Here is a 15,481-nt window from a genome sequence, read left to right as displayed (position 1 = left end):
CACATCAGTCCTATTGTGCCAATGCCCATCAGTAACTTATCGTTTATAACTAGCAATACAATTAATACTCACTGAATAGCCGCCACTTTTCTTGACAAGTTAGCCTCTGCACGAGCCTATAAAGAAAATTAAAAAAAAAAGTGAGCAAGTTTGGGAGTTCTACAACCTGACAAATAGGAATGCACTAAATCCAGGATTTGTTCGGGATTCGGCCTTTTTCGGCAGGGTTCAGCCCAATACATGCATCTGGCCAAACCGAATCGGTATGGTTGAACGTAATGGACGTATGTCTTTTTTCAACCCAACTTACTATGTTACTATGTTGGAATCCTTAAAATCATGTGACTTTTCACTGAGCGGTTCTATTTACCCCTTCCTTGTCCTAATCTGCATATACAAATTAGGATTTGGTTTTGTATTCATCTGAATCTTTTGCAAAGGATTTGGGGTTCGGCCAGATCCTAAAATAGTGGATTCAATGACAAATGAAATCTTCTTTGTATAACAATGCAGCACTGGTCTTTGGGATTTGAGATTATTGGGTCAAGTCAGTTTGACCAGTCGTCTTACACTGCTAACGTTGACCAGAAGGACATAACGGAGATGCTGATACCAGATGGACTGAAGGTCTGATACCCAGTCATTTGTACCCACACAACTGCAATAGAATAACACTTATCTTGTTATTTCTTAAGTTTTTTTTTGTTTTTGTTTACAGACTGCAATGGTAAGGTGCATTAGGCTTTAGTATAAGTATGGGATCCGTTATCTGGAAACCCATTATCCAGAAAGTACCGAATTATGGAAAGGTTATCTCCCATAAACCTTCATTATGAGCAAATAATTCTAATTTTTAAAAATTTTCTCTGTAATAAAACATTACCTGTACTTGATCCCAACTAAGATATAATTACCCCTTATTGGGGGCAGAACAGCCCTATTGGGTTTATTTCATGGTTAAATGATTCCCTTTTCTCTGTAATAATAAAACAGTACCTGTACTTGATCCCAACTAAGATATAATTACCCCTTATTGGGGGCAGAACAGCCCTATTGGGTTTATTTCATGGTTAAATGATTCCCTTTTCTCTGTAATAATAAAACAGTACCTGTACTTGATCCCAACTAAGATATAATTATCCCTTATTGGGGCAGAACAGCCCTATTGGGTTTATTTAATGGTTAAATGATTCCCTTTTCTCTGTAATAATAAAACAGTACCTGTACTTGATCCCAACTAAGATATAATTAATCCTTATTGGGGCAGAACAGCCCTATTGGGTTTATTTAATGGTTAAATGATTCCCTTTTCTCTGTAATAATAAAACAGTACCTGTACTTGATCCCAACTAAGATATAATTACCCCTTATTGGGGCAGAACAGCCCTATTGGGTTTATTTAATGGTTAAATGATTCCCTTTTCTCTGTAATAATAAAACAGTACCTGTACTTGATCCCAACTAAGATATAATTACCCCTTATTGGGGGCAGAACAATCCTATTGGGTTTATTTAATGGTTAAATGATTCCCTTTTCTCTGTAATAATAAAACAGTACCTGTACTTGATCCCAACTAAGATATAATTACCCCTTATAGGGGGCAGAACAGTCCTATTGGGTTTATTTAATGGTTAAATGATTCCCTTTTCTCTGTAATAATAAAACAGTACATGTACTTGATCCCAACTAAGATATAATTACCCCTTATTGGGGGCAGAACAATCCTATTGGGTTTATTTCATGTTTAAATGATTTTATGGTAGACTTAAGTTATGGAGATCTAAACTATGGAAAAACCCCAGGAGCAGGCACCCCTAAGAACTTGTTTTGCCCTCCATATTTTTTGACATCTGATAAATGGATAAAAGAAGGTTGGGGACCCCTGCATAAGAACATAGTTCTTCCTCCACCTCTCCCTCTTTCTGGTAAAATATATAGATATTAGAAAAACATTAACTGCGATACTAGTTATAGTGAAAACATACCACAGAACGGAAACGCATCGATTCAATATGTCCAAATTCTTTGAATAGAGACTTTAGCATCTAAAAAGATAGAAAAGAATATATTATTAAAGCATTTGTTACACTACCCATTAATGTGCTCAATATCAACCATGCACTGCCTTAAAGGTTAACTAAGGATGAGGGATTAAAGAAAGTCAACTGGAGTTCCCAGGGGGCTCCACCTGTAATTGCCAAGGTATGCTGGTTGTAGAAAGTGAAACAGCAGCCCTGTGTTTATTAAATAAAGACAATGTTTACTTGGCCAGTGTGAGCTCTTAATACTCTAGCTGGTATAGTTTGAGACTGTCAGGATGTGGCACGCAAAATCATCATACATTTAGATTTGATACTACCACAGAAGCATTATGTAGGAAAATGTGCAAATAAAGTAGGAGGAGTTAATAGATGGACAGAGGTTCAAGTAAAAGTTAATATTTTATCCTCGAATAGCCTCATACCGAATCGAATTCTAGAGGTCTATGTACTTGTATGTGTTCATGTGGCATTTTGGTTTCACCTACCTGTTTAGTGTAGTCGGCTGGCAAATTACCAACAAACACAGTTCTTTTATTCTTTATCCTCTCCTCTGCCCTGTTTACTTTTCTTTTCCGAGGTTGTACAACAACGCCGTCATCATCAAGACTTTGATTCTTTTTACTCTTTAGCTTTTCTTTAGAAATAACATTTTTTCTTGTCTCTTCTTCATCTGCATTTGCCAAGGACTGCTCCCTAGGATGTACAAATGCATTGAAAACACTGATAAAACAGGAATATATAAACCATTGTTTTACTGGTATTGTTGCTTTTCATTCCTTATCTTTCTATTCATGCCCTCTCCTATCCTCCTTCAGGTCTCTGACTGGTCCCTTAGGAAACTGGACCCCACCAGGTAATGCTAAAATCTCAAACTGAAGAGCTGCTGGATTCTGGGATTGCATGGCGAGTGGCACACAGGCTCTTTGTATTGCAGAGGGACTTAAAGTCCCAGAACCAATCACTTCACAACGGAGCAAAATAAGGAAGGGGTTACATGATACTGTGAACCTAAGGGGGGTCTGCAAAATGGTAAAACAGTATCACAGATCCTTTCAATCTGTGGAATCAGGTTGAAATTTAAACGTTTATTATTTATATGTTGAGGTTCAGACAGTGTTTATTGCATCTTTTTTTGCAGAAGCCCAACTGACTGAGATCAAGTCAAGAAAAGGCACAACATTTTGTATCTATTCTGACATGAGCACTTAGCCGAAAAGGAATTAGAGGGAATATTTATAACTATCTATACTGCATGCTTTCACAGTACAGGTATGGAATCTGTTATATGGAAACCCTTTATCCAGAAAGGTATGGGATCCATTTTCCAGAAGCCAGTTATCCAGAAAGCTCGGAACTAAGGGAAGGCCATCTCCGATGCAGTAATAAAACAGTACCTTGTACTTGATCCCAACTAAGATATAATTATCCTTTATGGGGGTCAGAACAGTCCTATTGGGTTTATTTCATGGTTAAATGATTCCCTTTTCTCTGTAATAATAAAACAGTACCTGTACTTGATCCCAACTAAGATATAATTACCCCTTATTGGGGCAGAACAGCCCTATTGGGTTTATTTCATGGTTAAATGATTCCCTTTTCTCTGTAATAATAAAACAGTACCTTGTACTTGATCCCAACTAAGATATAATTATCCTTTATGGGGGTCAGAACAGTCCTATTGGGTTTATTTCATGGTTAAATGATTCCCTTTTCTCTGTAATAATAAAACAGTACCTGTACTTGATCCCAACTAAGATATAATTACCCCTTATTGGGGCAGAACAGCCCTATTGGGTTTATTTCATGGTTAAATGATTCCCTTTTCTCTGTAATAATAATACAGTACCTGTACTTGATCCCAACTAAGATATAATTAATCCTTATTGGGGGCAGAACAATCCTTTAGGGTGCTGATTTAAAAATCTTTGCATCTGCCGCATGTGTCATATGAATAGTAAGGCAAATAGCTAATTCTGTGTGAAAGGTTGTCTATTAAAAGTAATCTGTACAATGCTTATTGCGGCCATATCTATCTTTATTTTACAATATAAATGTATATAAGTTGTTTGCATCTTTTTAGTAAAGCCTTGACTTTACTCAAAATATACACACAAAATATAAATAAATAGGGAATTGGCATGTTCCCATTATATAAAATACACATCTTTCTCTAAATCACAACTTACCTGAAAGAAAAGTACATTATTCTGAAACTAAACAAAAGAAAAACACAAGCGACTCAGTGGTTGGGCGTTTACCTGTCTGCTAGTTTTTTTTCTGAGACTGAAAGCTCCTTTTCTTTGGTGACTTTGGCTTTTACTACAGTCTCTTTACATGCTTTCTTTACATCTGCTCCTTCTGCTTCCGGGAGCTTCCTCTTGGGCTATAAAAATTATATACAGATGTTTAATCTCATTGTTTTTTTTTCTCTTTCTAACCCAATAAAACTATTACAGCAACATGAAGAGCATTCAAGACTACAGTTGAAGATACAAGCAACACATATATATGTACAGGTATGGGATCTGTTATCCGGAAACCCTTATCCAGAAAGTTCAGAACTACGGGAAGGCTGTCTCCCATAGACTCCATTTTAATCCAATAATTCTAATTTAAAAAAAAAAAATGATTCCCTTTTCTCTGTAATAATAAAACAGTACCTGTACTTGATCCCAACTAAGATATAATTACCCCTTATTGGGGCAGAACAGCCCTATTGGGTTTATTTAATGGTTAAATGATTCCCTTTTCTCTGTAATAATAAAACAGTACCTGTACTCGATCCCAACTAAGATATAATTACCCCTTATTGGGGCAGAACAGCCCTATTGGGTTTATTTCATGGTTAAATGATTCCCTTTTCTCTGTAATAATAAAACAGTACCTGTACTTGATCCCAACTAAGATATAATTACCCCTTATTGGGGGCAGAACAGCCCTATTGGGTTTATTTCATGTTTAAGATAAACTTAAGAAACAATAAAAGGTTTCCCAACTCAAGATCAATAATTGTTCAATATTTTTAAATGGAAGTCTCAAGAATGATTATTCTACATTGAAATAATATTAAAGACACAGAGACTGGTGACTCCATTACTGCAGTTTAGCACCTATATTAAATAAACTCAATTTGCCCATCAGTGTGATGCCATAATCCATTTATTTATGAACCTCATCTATACAATTTCATTAAAAAAAAGCTCAAATGGGAACTCCAGCTTCCAAACAAAAAAAAAAAGAGCCCCACACAACACAGAAAACCCTAATATACCTATCCCTGTAATAGGTTCCTTAAAAAAGTATGAATAAATATCCTTTTTATATGCTGAAATCCAGCTGCAAAACAGTTCTTCTCTTTCTGCATCATTTGAAATCATGGCAGGGGAGGAGGGACTAAAACATTGATGCTACAATTTGTAACAACTTCTCTACAGCTTGCAGACAGCATGCAGGAACTACATAACCCACAATGCATTGCCCTGGGATGTTCCTTTCCTTATTGACATCACGTGTGCAGCAGGGAATTGTGGGATTGGGAGGAGGCAGGCTGAAGGCAGGCTGAAGGCAGGCTGAGGGACAGGCGCTACTGTTACAGTTTATTTGAGTCACAAAGTAGTCAGACAGATCAGCAGGGGAACAGGGGGCGGGGCTTACGGAACTGTTCCAAACCAGATTATTACTTTAAAAATCATGAAAAGGCTGAATATTGATGTATATTACAAAGCTGCTTAAATTTATGTTTACTTTTTAAAAAGCTTAAGTTGTGATTGGGTGGAGATCCCTTTTAATCAGGTTTTTCTAACCACTCACATACAGTCTAACTCTGAAACAATGACACAGACAGGTAAACTAGGCAGATATGCTGATGATCATTTAATCTTAATTACTGACCCGTTCGGTTTGGAATAGAAGATTTACATAAAAGAAAAAAAGTTAAATTTTCAGCCACATAAATGGTCCAAAGAACTTACTATTTTAACAGGAACATAAACTGGCTGAACAGCGGGGCCTTTGGTGTCAAATAGAGATGACAAGTGTGTAGCACTCTCACTGGCTTTCTTTGGAAACAAGCTGCTGGACACATCTCCGGCTACATAGGCTTCAGATTCACCGACTGCCTCATTGCTCTGTAAGTTACACCTGGAAAACAAATATATCATTACTCTATGGCTACTCAATTATTATTAAAATTAACTGAAATAAAGTCAAAGACACTGAGAAAATAACAGTTTTTTGTAAAAGGAAAAAGCAGCACTAAACGGCAGATTTTACTATAAATGAAAAACTAAACCACCCACTTTTTTAAGTGTTAGCTCCTCTCCACAACTGCATATCTTCTACTGTGTAACATCCCATACATCGGCCCATATACATGGTCTGTAAATGCAGAGTTGCACACTGGAGTTAGTAGCCATGTCACACGTGGAGTGTGGCTACCTGCAGTGTCGGACTGGGGTATCTGAGGATCACTGGAAAATGTGACCTCAGGACCCCCGTGTCTGCTTCTGCTGCTAGATACTGCTAATCCCCTCTCTGTAAATTCCTTCCCACCAGGATTTGTTATGGTTTATGGGCCAGTCTGACCCTGTTCTGTGTAAAAACTAAAGTAAACTAATACCACTATTTGTGGGTGTGTGTTAACCCCATAGATAGTTTTACTTTTAGGGTGATATGTTGCTGTGCTTTCAGAGCAATATCAGAAACTTATTTATTTAGTTAATTATGAGACAGACTCCATTTTAAACAAATAGTACAGAATTTTAAAACTGATTTCCTTTTTCTCTGTAGTAATAAAACAGTACCTGTACTTGATCCCAACTAAGATATAATTACCCCTTATTGGGGGCAGAACAGCCCTATTGGGTTTATTTCATGGTTAAATGATTCCCTTTTCTCTGTAATAATAAAACAGTACCTGTACTTTATCCCAACTAAGATATAATTACCCCTTATTGGGGCAGAACAGCCCTATTGGGTTTATTTCATGGTTAAATGATTCCCTTTTCTCTGTAATAATAAAACAGTACCTGTACTTGATCCCAACTAAGATATAATTACCCCTTATTGGGGGCAGAACAGCCCTATTGGGTTTATTTCATGGTTAAATGATTCCCTTTTCTCTGTAATAATAAAACAGTACCTGTACTTGATCCCAACTAAGATATAATTACCCCTTATTGGGGGCAGAACAGCCCTATTGGGTTTATTTCATGGTTAAATGATTCCCTTTTCTCTGTAATAATAAAACAGTACCTGTAATTGATCCCAAATAACATATAATTCATGCTTATTGGATGCAAAACAATCCTACTGGGCTTTAAGGTATGGAGATCCAGAACCCCTTATCCAGAATACCCTTGGTCCCGAGCATTCTGGATAACAGGTCCCATACCTGTACCTGTAGTAGAACTAAAGGCAAAGAGGGCCCTTTGGGTATTTCCCAGTTTCCCAGCAGGCCAGTCAAACCCTGGCTACCTGGCAGCCAATGCCGTGCAAGAGCAGTCATGATGGAAGCCACTCTGGTAACCAATCAGACATTACCAGCCAATTGCTGGTAAACTAATGAAAGCAAACATTTGATTGGCTGTCACAGGTTATTGCCCAGGTGCAAATGTCCATAGTGTTAGTAAATAATCCTGACTAAATTTAACTCTATGTGCAAGGAAAGGGGTAACACCAACCTGCACAGACCCCCCCTTCCAACCACTATGTCAAGGTATCAGATATCTGCAAAGCCATAATCATCTCTCCCACAGTTCCACCTACAAATAAAAGCAGCACTAAAACACCACAACTCACATGCGCTTAGCTTTCTTTTTCGATTTCCCTCCATCTTTCACCATTTTGCCTGGATATATAACGCTGGCAAACACGGAATCCCACACTCTCTAAACCTGCAAGAAAGGCAAAGCAGCCCCAATCGGCACCTCTCCCTCATGTGCCCATGCAGCTACAGCAGAGTGTGAGTACGTCATAACCATGCGACCGTGCTGAGGGAGGGCGGATGTGACGTTTCGCGATACGTTCTGGCGTCGCTGCTGATTGGCCAACCAGAGAGGGGAAGGGAAGATGTAACTGTGGGATAGGACAGTACCACAGAGCTGGGTACTGCTGCTTGTAGACGGCTGTGGAGCAGAGAAATACAGGAGGGGTAGTCTGTATGTAGTCTATAAGGGCAAATGGTTTTGGAGCTTTTGGGAAATTGGTAATGGCTGTTAGGGCACTATGGTATAAAGAGTGTTGGGACTGCGGGCTGTGGGGAATGCAGCTCCATATAGTACATGGTATCAGCAAAGAGTGAGGGACACGTCTGCCTGCTGGTCTCCATTAGGGCACATTTTGCGTTGGAAAGGCTTGCCCTAATGCCCTACTTTACCTACCATGGGTACCATGAGCTGTGGTACAGACAGATTCAGACTGGGCCCTGGCATTTCTGGTATACAGAGGCCCAAAAGCATTGTCACAGGAGCCAGCTTCTCTCTGCCTACGTTTTCTATTTTTTCTGCAGAGAGATGAAGGTAGCTTGCAGGGAAAACACAAGCAGGGAGAAGCCAAGTCTTTGCCTTGCCTGACTAGCCTAAAGCTGGCTGTATGCGCACCGAAGATATTGTACAAAACCTTGTTTCGTATGATATTCGGTGCAGGTATAGCGGATTGACGGGACGGCCGATATCACAAAGGCTGAGGATATCAGTCGTCTCGTCGATCAGCCAGGTTAAAAGATTTTGATCAGGCGCCATTGAAGGCGCCCGAAAAAAATCTACGTTCAGGGCTGAATTGGCAGAATTTCTATTGTTTCTACCTCCATATCTGATGATTCAGCCCTGAACATCAGTAGGGGAAAGGAACAATCACCATGTATGGCCAACCTAAATAGTGACTATAATGATCTTACAGCAGCATTGCCATTTTCCAGATTCTACAGATTTAAAAAAAAAAAAAAAACTATACTGAAGCTTATGCTTATACAAAGTAATATATTGCTTTTTAATTCATGTAAACCCTGTCATTTTACTTTTTGCCTTTAACAACATGAATGGGTTTGTTAGCAGACTAAGTTTTAGTAATCCATAAACAGCAATCTGATAAAACGTACTGCTGTTTGAAAGTAATCTTCCGACAGGCTGCTATGGAATAAACTTTTACCTACATCCCCCTTATACCATGCCCACTGTGTTGTGACTGGGCTCACGTGACCTTTGTTTCCACATCACAGCTGTTGCTATTCCCACCCATTACCTAGGAGCAGGGGAACAAACCTAACCCCCACCCAAAGTTACTTCAGAATGTAGAATTTACAATCTGTGACACTGGCACTTTTATCCACAGATTGTAGATTCTATGGTTTGTGCCACTAAATGGTTAAGCTAAATTTTATTTGGTTTGAATCTAGGAAAGGAGGCATCTGGAGTTGAACCAGGGACTGTTTAATTGGAAGTCAAATGCTTTAAAAACAGCTATACCCCATGTGTAGTTGTTTTTTTTAGTCACACAGGTGTGTTGTAGAATATGGGGTGACAATAAACACTGGGAAGTAACATTAAGGTTTTTTTTTGCCAATTATAGTATCTAATTTTAGTGTCATGTGAAAATTAATGTTGGGAAGTGTGCGTTTGGTCTACTCTTTACTAGCCAGCTGTCAGCAGTGTCTCTCTACATACAGGCTTTGGGTCAGTTATGTTACCTTGGTTAGTTGCCTCTAATATGTTTTTAGTCTGTAACTATATTGCTTAGCTATAAGGTTGAATTATATATTTCCTTTAATATAATGTTGCGAAGGGGGCACCCGGATTTGAACCAGGGACCTCTTGATCTGCAGTCAAATGCTCTACCACTGAGCTATACCCCCTGCCACAGTTTCCTTCTTAGGCAAGCCGCACAGGTGTGTAGTGGAATACAAGGTGAAAGTGGGAAAGTGACAGTAAGGCCCTATTTGCCCATTCTTACAGTATGTACTTATGGCTCAGGTTGGCTGCACGTGAGCTGGAAACATCACATTATTATGTATTGGCAGCAATGGGATGCAGTGGCTACAGGTGCATTGGGCCATGTCAGGCCTGGGCAAGTAAAGCATAATGCTTAGTATTATGTTGGGAGATGCACCAAATGTAAATATTCTCTTCTGTATTTCGCTTCTGTGGTTTTGTATAATCACATATAAACAACACTGCATAAAGATGGCTATTTCCAGGGTCGGACTGGGGGGTGAAGGGCCCACCGGGTCTCCCGCCCCAGGGGCCCTGCAGGTGCCCGCACCCATAGCCTCCCTAACCCACCTCGCAGGGCCCCCCCCACCCAACGCCCCCACCCCCCGAGCACATAAAATTAACACGTCAGGGCAGGAGCGGTCAGGCAGGGGGAGCGCTGCAAGGGTCGTGTCTGGCCCGCCGGGGCCCACTGTGATTTTTCCCGGTATCCCGGCGGCCCAGTCTGACCCTGGCCATTGCACACAAGGCAGTGACTCTCTAGTACCCAAAAAATGTTAAGGCAAAAATTACCCTCCTTTCAGGTAAATCTATAAACCTTTTAGTACAAGACAAACTCTTTCTGGCACTTGTTGTTGTTATACAGCATTGCTTGCTACAGCTAGGTTAATTATCCACAAGTACCTACTCCAGCAATGATTCACTTGTCTTATTCCTATTAATTTTTTTTAATATAATTACATTGTAATTAAATATAATTACAGCATTCTGCTAAATTTCAATTCCCAGGTACTTTAATCAACATTGGATCTCGTGCTGTTTGGCCACCATCAGATTCCATACAAGGCTGACACATCCTGGATGGATTCAGTTGTTAGGTATCATTGGCAAATACAATTCTAGCTCTGATACACATTGTGAACATTTTTCTTATAAATTAAGTATATATTGTTATTTAATGTTTTTTTTTGGGGGGGGGGGGGTACCTGTATTCAAACCAGAAAAATGTTGATCTGCAATTAAAAAGAGAGTGAGATTTGACTACATGCAAAGTGAAACAAAAGAATGTTTACACTGAAAAATTGACAAACAAGGCTTTACACTCTTTCCAATGATTGGTTTCACCTCATGTTCTACAACACACCTGTATGACTTACCTATATTGTTAGTGTGCAGGGGGGTATAGCTCAGTGGTAGAGCATTTGACTGCAGATCAAGAGGTCCCTGGTTCAAATCCGGGTGCCCCCTTCCCAACATTATATTAAAAGGAATATATAATTCAGCCTTATATCTAAGTAAAACGATTACAGACTAACAATGTATAGGAGATCATTGCCAGAGAAAATACTTGTGGATAACTTTGCTGTAGCAGGTAATGCTGTTTAGCAGCAGCAAGGGCCAGAAAGAGTTTTTCTTGTATTAAAAGGTTTATAGATTTACTGGAGGGGAGGGTAATCCTTCCCCTTTACACAGCACTGGAGCCCAATAGAGCTTAGGGGATTTTGATTTCAAAGGAAGCATTTGTCTGGTGCTAGAGTGTCACTGCCCCGTGTGTGACAGCCAGAGCGATTTCCATTTAATAACATTAAGAGCAGGCGCTCCTGTGTTCCAACCAGAGCCCAGGATACTTGCATTAATAGGTGAGTATATATAGCCATTTACTATAATGTACCTGATGTGTTTATTTTTCCATTTTTTTGTCCTGTGCTTCTGGGAAGGTAATACTAACTCAGGCTGCAGTTTTAGTCTGCTGCTGCCCTCCAGTGGAAACATCCGCACAACAATTGCTCCTGTCTGGCTCTCACTGCTCTTAATGTTACTAAATGGAAATCGCTCTGGCTGTCACACACGGGGCAGTGACTCTCTAGCACCAGACAAATGCTTCCATTGAAACCGAAATCCCCTAAACTCTATTGGGCTCCAGTGCTTTGCAAAGGGGGAAGGATTACCCTCCCCTCCAGTAAATATATAAACCTTTTAATACAAGAAAAACTCTTTCTGGCCCTTGCTGCTGCTAAACAGCATTATTTGCTACAACAAAGTTTATTATCCACTAGCAATGATCTCCTATACATACATTTTACTTAGATATAAGTCTGAATTATATATTCCTTTTAATATAAGGTTGAGAAGGGGGCACCCGGATTTGAACCAGGGACCTCTTGATCTGCAGTCAAATGCTCTACCACTGAGCTATACCCCCCTGCACGCATTTGACATAGGTAAGTCACACAGGTGTGTTGTAGAACATGAGGTGAAAGCAATCATTGGAAAGAGTGTAAAGCCTTGTTTATCAATTTTTCTGTGTAAACATTCTGTTGTTTCACTTAATATGTTGCAGAGTTTTTGGCGCAGGCAAGTAGCCTGGGTTCCGGTTGAAATGCAGGAGCGCCACAAACCCTGCAACAAAATAAAAAGAGAGTGAAATCTGACTACATGCAAAGTGAAACAACAGAATGTTTACACTGACAAATGGACAAACAAGCATTTACACTTTTTCCCAATGTTTGGTTTCACCTTATGCTCTACAACACACCTGTATGACCTATTTAAGACATGTGCAGGGGGGTATAGCTCAGGGGTAGAGCATTTGACTGCAGATCAAGAGGTCCCTGGTTCAAATCCGGGTGCCCCCTTCCCAACATTATATTAAAAGGAATATTGCTAAATTCATGCAATATGGTTACAGACCAACAACATATTAGAGGTAACTAACAAGGATAAAAACTGACCCAAAGCCTGTATGTAGAGAGACACTGCTGACAGCTGGCTAATAAAAAGCTCACCAAACACACACTTCCCAACATTTATTTTTTTAAAATTCAGTTCTACATACCTTACACTTACACAGGTAAGCCAGGGAAGCTAGAATTCTGTTTGCCAATGTTACCTAACAACTGAATCTGGGATGTGTCAGCCTTGCAGGGAATCTGTGTGCATTGCCTAAAAAACTTCTTGAATTCATTGAATTGGGCCCATGTATAAAACTATAAAGATATTTAATTCACCACAGTCTGGTGGTTTAAATACTGATTTGGATTTAGCTGCCTTTGGCTAATGGGCAATAAGTACAGTATTATTGGCAGGGTCATATTTTCTATACAGACACCTGTGTGTTTTGCTTTTCTTTATGCAAGCTAAATGACTATTTTGCTATGTCTATATAATGAGGTGTCTGTATAGAAAATATGACCCTGCCAATAATACTGTACTAATTGGCCATTAGCCAAAGGCAGCTAAATCCAAATCAGTATTTAAACCACCAGGCTGTGGTGAATTCAAAATCTTTATAGTTTATACATGAGCCCAATTCAGTGAACTCCAAAATATCAAAAAGGGTTGTATTTTACCTTTAACCTAATAATGAATAGGGTTGCCGCCTTTCTACACAGTTAATCCCACCTATTGGGTTTGGGGGGCGGGCAGTGATGTGCCTTGGAACCTGATGATAAGAGGGGGACACCTAGATTTGACAGAGGGACCTCTTGAACTGCAGATACATGTGCCACCTAGATATACCCACCCTCCTCAAGAAGTTTTTTAGGCAATGCACACAGATTCCCTGCAAGGCTGACACATCCCGGATTCAGTTGTTAGGTATTATTGGCAAATAGAATTCTAGCTTCCCTGGCTTACCTGTGTAAGTGTAAGGTATGTAGAACTGAATTTTAAAAAAATAAATGTTGGGAAGTGTGTGTTTGGTGAGCTTTTTATGAGCCAGCTGTCAGCAGTGTCTCTCTACATACAGGCTTTGGGTCAGTTTTTATCCTTGTTAGTTACCTCTAATATGTTGTTTGTCTGTAACCATATTGCATGAATTTAGCAATATTCCTTTTTAATATAACGTTGGGAAGGGGGCACCTGGATTTGAACCAGGGACCTCTTGATCTGCAGTCAAATGCTCTACCACTGAGCTATACCCCCCTGCACACATCTATTATAATTAAGTCACACAGGTGTGTTGTAGAATATGAGGTGAAACCAACCATTGGAAAGAGAGTGTAAATCCTTGTTTGTCCATTTTTCAGTGTAAACATTTCCTTTTGTTTCACTTTGCATGTAGTCAAATCTCACTCTCTTTTTAATATGTTGCAGGGTTTGTGGCGATGCTGCATTTCAGCCAGAGCCCGGGCTACTTGCATTAAGAGGTGATAAAATATTCCCATTTACTTTATTGTCTATGAATCACATACCTCCCAACTGTCCCAATTTTCACGGGACAGTCCCTCTTTTGACAGCTCAACCTGCAGTCCCTCATTTCCGTTTGATCTCCTGCACTGAATGCTAAAAAAGATACAATGTTTCTCAAACTTAATTAAAAAGTAGCTTTTGGCAGAGAGCCCAGAAATCTTAACAAGTTACACCTGCACTTAGATACAATTGTAACCAACAAGCTAAACAGGTCTCTTGGGGGAACTGAGACTCGCAGCTTAAAGGACAATTTTACCTTCATTAGCAATAATGTAATAACACATAAAAAGACCCCAAAACCCCCAGAAATATATTCAAACTTAAAATAACCTGCCACATTTTAATGAAATGGGAGTGGTATTTAAAAGGTGTGATCCCAAAAATGGGTGTGGTGAAAAAAAATTGCGATGCTATGCGAAAATTTCTTTTTGTCCCTTTTTCCATTTTTCAAATGTTGAGAGGTATGGAATCAGCTTGATGGAAGCATTAAGAATTTTGATTTTTCTAACTTTGGCTGCAGTTTTAGTCTGCTGCTGCCCTCCAGTGGGAACAGCGGCACAACAATTGCTCCTGTCTGGCTCTCACTGCTCTTAATGTTATTAAATGGAATCGCTCTGACTGTCACACACGGGGCAGTGACTCTCTAGCAGCAGACAAATGTTACCTTTGCAACAGAAATCCCCTAAATTATATGGGGCCGGTATATATACATAAGGTGTGTAGAACTGAATTTTATTGTCAAGTGAAAATTAATGTTGGGAAGTGTGTGTTTGGTCTACTCTTTACTAGCCAGCTGTCAGCAGTGTCTCTCTACATACAGGTTTTGAGTCAGTTATTTTACCTTTGTTAGTTGCCTCTATTATGTTGTTAGTCTGTAACCATATTTCTTAGATATAAGGTTGAATTATATATTCCTTTTAATATAATGTTGGGAAGGGGGCACCCGGATTTGAACCAGGGACCTCTTGATCTGCAGTCAAATGCTCTACCACTGAGCTATACCCCCCTGCACTCTTTTTCTATAGGTCATACAGGTGTGTTGTACAACATAAGGTGAAACCAAACATTGGGAAAAAGAGTGTAAATCCTTGTTTGCCAATTATTCAGTGTAAACATTCTGTTGTTTCACTTTGCATGTAGTCAGATTTCACTCTCTTGTTATTTACTTGCATTAAGAGGTGATTTTATATATATATATATATATATATACACAATTTTTATAATGTCATTATATAGACATAGCATAATAGTAATATAGCTTGCATAAAGAAACACATCACTAAGGTGTCTGTTTAGAAAATATGGCCCTGCCAATAATACTG

General features: G+C 39.3%; 1 protein-coding gene and 6 non-coding genes across 7 annotated transcripts in view; 2 read left to right on the top strand and 5 right to left on the bottom strand.

Annotated features, from left to right (window-relative positions):
* rbm34 (RNA binding motif protein 34) overlaps window positions 1-7,983 on the bottom strand; it is a 15,319-nt gene extending 7,336 nt beyond the window's left edge. Inside the window, 6 exon segments of the mRNA NM_001004890.1 lie at window positions 73-116; window positions 1,987-2,046; window positions 2,529-2,736; window positions 4,302-4,426; window positions 6,015-6,183; window positions 7,843-7,983. Coding sequence (NP_001004890.1) covers window positions 73-116; window positions 1,987-2,046; window positions 2,529-2,736; window positions 4,302-4,426; window positions 6,015-6,183; window positions 7,843-7,886 — 650 coding nt within the window. The 5' untranslated portion in view covers window positions 7,887-7,983.
* A 1,837-nt stretch (window positions 7,984-9,820) lies between these two features.
* trnac-gca lies at window positions 9,821-9,892 on the bottom strand. Its single transcript has one exon. It is a non-coding gene; the product is annotated as a tRNA-Cys (tRNA).
* A 1,252-nt stretch (window positions 9,893-11,144) lies between these two features.
* Window positions 11,145-11,216, top strand: trnac-gca. The gene has a single exon. It is a non-coding gene; the product is annotated as a tRNA-Cys (tRNA).
* Window positions 11,217-12,099: 883 nt separating this feature from the next.
* trnac-gca lies at window positions 12,100-12,171 on the bottom strand. Its single transcript has one exon. It is a non-coding gene; the product is annotated as a tRNA-Cys (tRNA).
* A 361-nt stretch (window positions 12,172-12,532) lies between these two features.
* On the top strand, window positions 12,533-12,604 carry trnac-gca. The gene has a single exon. It is a non-coding gene; the product is annotated as a tRNA-Cys (tRNA).
* A 1,216-nt stretch (window positions 12,605-13,820) lies between these two features.
* On the bottom strand, window positions 13,821-13,892 carry trnac-gca. Its single transcript has one exon. It is a non-coding gene; the product is annotated as a tRNA-Cys (tRNA).
* Window positions 13,893-15,093: 1,201 nt separating this feature from the next.
* Window positions 15,094-15,165, bottom strand: trnac-gca. Its single transcript has one exon. It is a non-coding gene; the product is annotated as a tRNA-Cys (tRNA).
* Window positions 15,166-15,481: the final 316 nt, after the last annotated feature.

The sequence above is a fragment of the Xenopus tropicalis genome, chromosome 10, assembly GCF_000004195.4.
Source record: "Xenopus tropicalis strain Nigerian chromosome 10, UCB_Xtro_10.0, whole genome shotgun sequence".
NCBI classification, from domain to species: domain Eukaryota; kingdom Metazoa; phylum Chordata; class Amphibia; order Anura; family Pipidae; genus Xenopus; species Xenopus tropicalis.
This window is presented reverse-complemented; position numbering and strand designations above follow the sequence as displayed.